The sequence below is a fragment of the Etheostoma spectabile genome, unplaced genomic scaffold (assembly GCF_008692095.1).
Source record: "Etheostoma spectabile isolate EspeVRDwgs_2016 unplaced genomic scaffold, UIUC_Espe_1.0 scaffold352, whole genome shotgun sequence".
NCBI classification, from domain to species: Eukaryota; Metazoa; Chordata; class Actinopteri; order Perciformes; family Percidae; genus Etheostoma; species Etheostoma spectabile.
Window position 1 is genome coordinate 130512 of NW_022605591.1, and position 9386 is coordinate 139897.

General features: G+C 41.1%; 1 protein-coding gene and 1 long non-coding RNA gene across 2 annotated transcripts in view; one reads left to right on the forward strand and one right to left on the reverse strand.

Moving 5' to 3' along the window:
- LOC116686351 (uncharacterized) overlaps positions 1-159 on the reverse strand; it is an 8300-nt gene extending 8141 nt beyond the window's left edge. Inside the window, exon 1 of the long non-coding RNA XR_004331226.1 lies at positions 44-159. This is a non-coding gene — a long non-coding RNA (uncharacterized LOC116686351). The remainder of the gene's footprint in view (positions 1-43) is intronic.
- The window catches only part of ntn5 (netrin 5), a gene marked incomplete at its 5' end in the record, with an annotated part of 11710 nt that extends 3915 nt beyond the window's left edge, over positions 1-7795 (forward strand). Inside the window, 4 exon segments of the mRNA XM_032511346.1 lie at positions 729-878; positions 4183-4233; positions 4785-4865; positions 5875-7795. Of these exon segments, the coding sequence (XP_032367237.1) occupies positions 729-878; positions 4183-4233; positions 4785-4865; positions 5875-6440 (848 nt within the window). The 3' untranslated portion in view covers positions 6441-7795.
- Between the last annotated feature and the right edge of the window lie 1591 nt (positions 7796-9386).

Consider the following 9386-nt stretch of genomic DNA (forward strand, 5'->3'; position numbering starts at 1 on the left):
TTTTGTGTACCTTATTGTAAAGTGTTTCTTGACTATAGCATACATACGTCAAGAATGTATAAATTAAATAAACTTCAGCTGGTGTCCGATTTACTACGGCAATACTGTTGACCACATGAGTGATCTCTTTCCATTCTGCATTCTTCCTAAAGCCTTCAATTCCAGGTTTTAGGCTGCCCAATAGTACACATGTTGATGCAAATGAACCTGAGAGCTCAGGGTTTCAATTTCCACCTCTGAAAAATGCTGCTTCTTAGCCGGATTACGTCTGGCCATTGTTGTAAATTATAGGGACAAGGCCTCAAAACCGAGAATATATTGGGGCGTGATATTTAAATTACGAGCTTTTCCAGTTGCTGCATTTATCAATGTATGACCTAATTTCTGCGCTGATTTCTACGTTGATAAATGAAGGCTATCGGACTAAAGAGACAGATAGTTCAATAAAAAGCAAAAGGAGGACACCAAAACAGAGATCCAAGGAGGGTGGATATTGGATGTACTGGTGATGGACAGAGACACTACTTCAAATAAATGCTAACATTTGCTGATGTGAAAGTACACCTGTTTGGCATGTCTGACATGTCCACATTAACTCTAAGGTTATATTTCTGCTGGATCTTCAGTTTGTTTTGATGCCTCCAAGATGCCAAAAATACATTGCTGCTTTAACCTCCAGGGTACAAAACAAATCCATTTCACTTTTAATCTTCTCTTTCTTTTTTCAGCCTGTCAGTGCCATCCTTTGGGAGCAGTGGGACGCTGGTGTAACCAGACATCAGGTCAGTGCCTGTGTCGAGAAGGGGTGACCGGCCTCAGGTGTAACCGCTGTGCTCCGGGTTATAAACAGGGCAAGTCCCCTCTGCGGCCCTGCATACGTAAGTCCGGCATTAATGTTCATTCAGAATCAGAGTCAGTTATGTATCATTAAATGGAGATCTATGTCAATGTGTAACCCCCGACTCCAAGGCCAATGAAGTTGTGGGGCACCCAAAACATTCTAAAACGGGAGTTTTAGGACGCCACTTAACAAAACATACACAGGGCAGAAACTGAACCCCAAGAAAAAACACAAACTAATGCAAAATAAAACTAGCGGCCTCACCACAAGCTGCCAATTCCTTTTCCCTCTTTCCCCTTCTCCTGAAGCACTTTTAATTCAGCCTTCACTAATTGGAATCTACCACCTGCACAGTTCATTATAGGGTGAGCTAACCGGAGAAAGCTACATCAACACTTTGTTTCTGAAAATACCATTACAATTAGATAGATCAGTTACTGTGCTGACATTACTATTTACACATATACAACAATAGGCACCCCAAGTATTATAAAAATGTCATTCACTACAGAAATATCTTATCTATTGTTCAACACCTTAGGAGTGCCCAGCCCCTCAGGACCTAATCAGGCACACCTGCATTCACTCTCCTTGATTAAGCTGGTGAGCAGGCAGAACCAAAGAGAAATACTACAATAAACCTATAAACCAAATGGGCCTATGTCAAATAATAAAGTAGCCTAGCAAATAAATTAAGAATGACACTAAAATTAAGGATTAAGCAGACACAAAACATTGTTAATTTTGTGAACAGAGGCAAGTGAAAAGGGAGAAGGGCAGCATTTTCACAATCAGAAAAATTACAACTTTGACACATTTAAAACAACCCATTGAACCCATCAAAATTATTGGTGTGCAAATATTGGAATTTGTCTCCAAAGGCAGAGGTAGCGTTATGATTTAGTGCCGACAAAAACCTTTGGACAAGAAGTCCCTGCCCCTTAATGCTGGTTTCTCTTTAAAATGGCTGCAGTCTTTCCCAAACCATGTTTGAATCATTTCAGTTGCTGTGTCCTAATCTTATAACTATACCGTTGCTTTGAAGGGAGCAGAAAACATATCATAATAGGAATCTTGGATTAGATATCCGAGGACTTGTTTAATATGGATTGTGAGTCTTAACTTATTAAGTGCAAAAGATTCTCTATGCATTCGATGCATGCCACCCTGCTCAAATAAATCACAGACTTTTATTAGTTTGTTGTCAGTCACAACAAAGTGCATTTTCTCCTTCAACCTAATTTGCGTGGCCTTAATGGATTAAACCTTCTATCAAGCTAGCTAAACCTTTATCAAGTAGTAACTCAAAATAAAAGAAGCCGCTGCTGTCCACACTAATTTGTCCAAATCCCCCAGCGTGTCCTCTTTTTTTGTCATCCCTAGAGAGGGTTTCCATAGCAGCGTTAACATGAGCTTACTGCTACAGAGAAACCTAATCTTCAGCTGATGTGGGATCAGCGTCAGATCAATTGGATTGTTGCTACTCATATCTCTGCTGTGCCTGGCCAGCATCAAACCTCGGCCATGAGCGCTAATCCATGTGCACTTCTTTGCATGAGTCCCGACAACTACAGGCAGTGGAGCTGTGTACTGTAACCTCCAATCAGGTGACATAGGGAGCCAGCAGCGACAAGGTTCACACCTGTTGAGCAGCTCAAAACGCCCCCCATTACAGGGCCCAGACTCGTAACTCTTCCAGTGAAAGGAGTGAGTGAAAGAAAACCTTGTTTGTTTTTACTGCCAGACCGTCTCAGGCTATGTATAGCATATCTTACCCCCTACTACCACCTCTAACTCTAACACCCCGCCTCTCATCAGACAGACCAAAAGGCATGCAGCAGCCAGGCTAAACTTAAAGTTAGCTCCCACTGAACCTTTGTATCCACACCTTGAACAGCTCAGGAAGCTTAGAGTATTAAGTATGTGTCTCTGCTGTCCTCCCTTACAATGGTAAAACACAGTATTTGTTAAAAAATAAACAATTATTTTTAATTCCTATTAAATAATCTAAATTAAGTTTGTTTCCTTAAACAAACAATAGACAAGTTACTATGGGTTACATTTTGTTGGTAAAGCATACTGCATTTTCTCTTAAAGTGTTCATGTTATGTGTTTTGGCTTTTCCCCTTTCTTTTATTGTGTTTACTTACCATCTCCAACAGAAAACACTTCACAAACTGCTCCAATAAGCTTTATTTTAGTCCAGTCTTTACTTCTGTGACGAACGTGTGTCACTTTGTAACACACGTTATGTAGTAATGCTGTTAGTGTGGCGTGCCCTCATACTCTGCTTCTGACTGGCTAGTAGCCTTACCTAGATACTGCGCATGTGTGACTCCCAACAAGGATGGAACAGAAGGGCGATGCCTCACTCAGCAACTAAAACAGAGAGCTATGGTGTTTTTTGAAAATGAAACCATGTAAGCCTATTCTGGAACGACCTCTAAATACAATTATGAACCTGAAAATGAGCATGGTATGAGCTCTTTTAGATCATCTAAGTCTGAGTGCATTTTAGGTATTAGATAGGAGATGGTCAGCTTTGTGTTGTTTTGTTTACTCTTTCTTTGCTGAGATATTTAATGGTTTAATATATTTGTGAAGGTAAAGTTTGTGGTCAGTCACTTGTGTTTGAAGAATTTGCTTTATTTTATTAAAAAGAAAAAAATCCTTGCAGCCAGATATCAAAAAATGTATTTACAAAATACACCCAGCCCTGTTCACTCAGGTATGCTGCATTTACCTAACTTTGACTGCTCACACATACGTACATACAAACACAGAACCTTTCTGTCTTTTAAAAGTGGTGGTGTAGGGTGTCACTGGCCCCGTTGTGTCAGAGAGGACAGGACATGGACAGGGAGACAGAGTGTGAACTTGGTAAAATATGGCAGCACTGCCACACACACTTTTACAGGAGGTCTGGGTAATGTAATGTATAAGCCAGTTCACAGACATACAGTCAACTTTAATGCACTATATTTAAGTGTTTGAGAAAAAAAAACACAAGAAGTGATAGTTTGACCTTATTAAATTGCCAAAAGTAAAGTGTGTGTGTGTGTGTGTGTGTGTGTGTGTGTGTGTGTGTGTGTGTGTGTGTGTGTGGTGTGTGTGTTGGTGTGTGTGTGTGTGTGTGTGTGTGTGTGTGTGTGTGTGTGTGTGTGTGTGTTCAACTGAGCAGTTTCTAGGCCATAAAAGGACCACACACACCTCAATGCCCCAAGCATAGCACACAAAACACACACTCGGTCTGCAACAACCTGACAGCTCATGCGGGTATGCTGAAGCTTCTCTGTGTATCGGTTTCTGTCACCTGTCTGAAGCTGTGTTTATGTTTGCAGGAATTCAAGAAGTTGCTCCAACCCCAATCTATCAACCTCAGTACAGCATAGGTGAGAAGATCTACAGGCTGAAATTACACAGTTGAAATTTATTCTGGATTTGTATTGTTCATTTTAGTCAAACTTTGGGTTAATTCACTCCAATGCTTCTGTAATGTATCTCTTTTGATCATTTTATATATTACCTCGTAACAATTAGAAAAGAAGCTATAATAAAATATAATAATAAATTAGATGTTTTTGGAGACTCTGCAAATTCCACTTTAAGGAAATAATGCCTTTGCCATAATAATAATTCACATTCTAAACTATCATTTAAACCCTGTTGATGCCACATCATGTCCAACATACCAATGTATCATCCACTCCTGTTCTAACTCTTCATGCAGTAGCTAACCACTCCCTCCTAGTGGCAGCTTCAGGAATGTCCCACCTGCTGCAGTTGAGGTCATCTGTTAGTCACAAGATACTGTGATGACAAATAGAAGCAGCCATATTGTAATTAGGGGAAAAGACATGTGCTGATATGCTTGCTATGAAATAATACCCTCTCATTTGATGCATTATCCCTCCCTCTGTCTCTTTCTCTCTCTCTGTGATAGCGGAGGAGTGTGTTTCATACTGCCAGCCTTCTCAGGTTAAAGTCAGGATGAACTTGGAGACCTATTGTCTCAAGGACTTTGGTTGGTGTCATGTTTTTTTATTTATTACCTTGTCAAAAAAGAAAAATAATGTTCTTAAACTTTTCATTCCCTCCCCTCCCCCCCGAAACAAAATTGAAATCTGACCTACTGTAAATCTGATGAATGAAACCAAATACATGAAACTAAAATACACTTTTTTTTAGAGCTACATAGTGTAACGTTTGTAGTTGTTCATTATAAAAATCTGAATTGCCCGTTTACAAACTTGTCCTTTTTTATGAATATTGACCACTACCATCAATTTCAAGTATTCGTATTGGTTTGAAAGTTTACAATTGTGCTTGCATGAACTGGGGTAGACTCTCCATAGTCATGGGCCATCTTGAAATACGTTAGCCAGTAAGGGACATACAGGCTATACTGCTCCTCCTTTCGCGTTTTCGACTCACAGCTGCTGCTAATGGGTATCTTTGCTTCCCATTTCCCGGCAAGTTTGAAGAAGAAAATACGGAGGACTGCTTTGGACGCAGTGTCAACTAGTTAATTATAATCTGGACCACTGTAGTCTTTGTCCGCTTGTGGTGTGAAGCGCGCGTCCACGCCACTCTCTGACATGCACTCAAACAACCACGGCTGATTGACGGCCTTTTTTTACACTTTTCACTTTTCGCTTTTAGCAGTGCCCTGCTACGTCCTGCTGTGCCTTGTAATGCCGCACAGCGTCCTGCTATGCCATGAACTACTACAAAGAACTGCTACAAACTACTAATTTTTTCTATTTTTGTTATTGCCACTCTTCATTCTAACCCCAACCGGCCCGTCAGACACCGCCTACCAAGAGCCTGGGTCTGACCGAGGTTTCTGCCTAAAAATTGAATTGAATTGAATTGAAGCATGACGGCTACCTTACCTACGAACTGCGTGGCAAGAGAGAGTTCATTGCGATATAGGATCTTAACGCTTGATGGCAGAAATTCTTACACAATGTAGCTTTAATGATGAAAAATGTAATCTCAAAAATATAATTTTGCATCTCTGTCTTTCTCAGTGTTGAAGGTGCAGGTGAGAGAGATGGAGCGTTCAGGTCCGTGGTGGCAGTTCTCCATCTTAGTCCAAACTGTCTTCCGCACGGGGTCCAACTCGCGCGTCCGCAGGGGCTCCCAGTCCCTCTGGGTCCCCGACCGCGACCTTGGTTGCGGCTGCCCATCCCTCCACGTGGGTCGGACCTTCCTCCTGATTGGTGCAGAGGAGGGTGAGCGGGGCTGGGGCCCTGAGGAGAGGCGGCTGGTGGCAGACCGCTCCACTATGGCCCTCCAGTGGCGGGAACACTGGAGCCCCAAGCTGAGGGGCTTCCGTGGGCAGGACAAGAAGGGCAGTTGCCCACCAAAATCCCCCAACAATCACCAGCACCCCCATCACAGAAAGCCCCAGTCTGGGTACATCCCCCCACACCTGCTACACGAGAAACACACCGAGCCTCACAGTGTGGACACACACTCTGTGAAAGTGGAGGACACTCAAACCTTAGTGGCGCCACACACACACTCTCACACAGAGGCAGAGGTTAAAGCCACAACACCCGCTCTGGTTTGCTCTTCTCAAGCTCCTGGTTGAAAAACAAAAAACACAAAGAGACCAAGGAGAAGAAAAGTGCTCTTGTCAGACTTCGTTTTATAGTTTTTTCCAAAAGGTTTCAGGAGGAACAGGCGTGACTTTTCTTCGGAGAAACTCCACAACTCACAAAAAGCATACACACCATTTATGTAATATTTAAATGCTTATGTAAAGATGTAAAGAAACACACATTTCCTCATCTAAAGTAGTTGTTCATATGTGGGTTTTTTGGAGGGTAAAGGTCAACTTTCTGCAGCAAATCTCACAGCTGATGAAAAAATATATAAAAATTCCACCAACAGAATTGGTGGTATGAAATATTAGTGTAGAAATTTATTTTCTTCTAAAGAACCTTTCAAAGTTTTAATTGTGACTGAAATGCAATGCAGTATTTTTGTCTCATACAGACTTTTTAAATAGTTTGAATCATATTTATTCTTGAAACACTACAAACAAGGGTAAACTACAGTAAAAAGAAAACAACATAAGATACCCACCAAGTCTTACATTTTTAAATAAATTAAAAAAAGGAGAGTGGCCATGTTGTTTTTTATTTTTTGATTACTATTTTGCCAATAATACTTTATTATCCATCCATCTTTGTCCGCTTATCCTGTGTCAGGTCACAGGGGTAGCAGCTCCAGCAGAAAATACAATACAATACAACAAAATTATATTACATGTATTAAATTGCAAAAATATCCACATTAAATAGCTTAAAACTGGCAAAACATGTACAGAACCAATTTATTTACAATTAAATTTTAGTGTAGTCACGGTGCATCCTGTCAATCTAAATTTGAAACACAGGATATTGTGCCGGTAATTTGTGAACTAATAATGGTGTCAAATTCCTAAAAAACATTTTTATCAGGGACAATTGTATTATGTCCAAAAGTCAAATTACTTTCTAATGCAGTGTTGCATTTTTTCTTCACATTTTTTCAGTAGTAGTAGTAATTAAGCTCCAGTTCACTGACTTTAACACACACACACACACACACACACACACACACACACACACTTACCTATGCACGCACACACAGAAACACACACACCTACCTCATCTTTGATTTGGCTTAGTCAAAAGTCATCTGGTAGCCAGCCACTACATTATTTGGGGAAATTAACACAATCTACAATCTGCTCCTTCGTTGAACAGCTGACACAGAGACCAAACTAACTTCAGCCTTATTTTCTAACCATATAGGAATCCTCAGATAGACTCTTAGGAGCCCAGATATGGATCTAAAAAGCATCGGTCTGATCTGTCGTCATGACTTCTGTTTCCTTTTGGGAGAAATAGCGTCATAACCCAGGGGAACTGATGGTGTGTGTGTGTGTGTGTGTGTGTGTGTGTGTGTGTATGAGAGGGGGGGGGGGGTATCAAGACAGATGGAAGAGCTCCTATTTGTTGAGCAGCCATGTTGTATTGGTAACTGCCGTCTGTGCCACCATGTTGAAGCCTGCGATTGAAAATAAAAAGAGAAAAATAGACTCGCTGATTGATGAAGTGGGACTGAACATACAGTACACTGAGTGTCTGGGGTGTTTTTTATAGTCATGAGGTCCGAATATCTTCACGAGCTTCTTCCAACAGCTTCTTGTGGCCCACAACTACACTGAAAAGATTTTTTTTTAAAAAGCTTTAACCAGCTTTGCAAGTAATTGTAGGAAAATCCTAAAAGAACAATGGAAAGATTTTACAGAGATTTTTTCCAGCTCATTGTTTTGGTTCACTCTGCTGTCATCACTGCCATTTCCAGTGGAAAAAAGGATCTGAGAATGCAGGTGTACGCTAGTACCTGTCCAGCACCAAATAACAGACAGACACAGTTGGCAACGAACTGGTAAACATAGTGGAGCATTTAGCAGCTAAATTCCCCTTAACTTAAAACTTGAAAACTGTCTTATATTTAAATATATTAAGATCAATATATTAAGATCAGCAACAAAATGCTTGGATTCTTTCAATTTCTCAAGAGTGAAAGAGTGGAAGTTAACGTTGCATATTGTTAGGGTAAGGCTAGCATTAGCACTAGTTGTAGAAAGCATGTTAGGACCCCTGATATGATAGTGAAAAAAACTTGAAAAAGTTCAAAAAATTGAGACTTAAAATGACTCATTTTAATAACCGATGAGACGAAGAAAAATAAGATACGCAAAAAAAAAAAACATACTCATGACAATAGCAACGACACGACAGCGGCTGTAACATTTAGCTTGTATAGTAGAGCGCGGGGTTGCGGCTTACATCCGCACACTTGTGTTTGCCTGAGTAAACGAGAGTGCTGAGGGACAGTGTGTGCATGTCAGTTCATGCACAATCATGTATAGGAGGCCTTTGTTTGTGTGTATGTGTGTGTGTCTGTGTGTCTGCGCGTGCATGTGTGAACATGAAGCACCTGCTGCGTTGCTGCAGGAAACACCTGTCAGCAGTCGTCTCCTCGGTGCAGCCTCTGTCGACATGAGGGTTTGATCCTAAAACTCCCCAAACACACACACTTACACAGACACTAACAGACAACTTAAGCCTGCGGCTCGTTCTGCTGCAGGGGGAGCACGTCATGTTTAAACCAACAACCCACACTTTTCTGAGGCACTGTGGACAAGGGAAGGCCCACTGTTTTGGTGGCCTATAAGATTAGCTTCTTCTTCTTCTTCTCTGGTATGGAAGGCAGCAGTGTGTGTTTGTGAGTGTGTGCCGTGTGGTATTATATTTACAACCTGCTGAGGGTACGTTTTACGAGAGGTGACTCCTCCTGCACTTCAGAAGAGCCAAAGTTCAACTAGACCTCTTTCAAACACACACACACACACACACTTGTTTCTATCCTCTCATTTACCTTTTTTTACCTGAAACACACACACACACTTCTAATTTCACTTACTCTCAATGTTTGTACATCTCTTCCTCACACACCACAAGTTTCAGGGAGCTCAAGT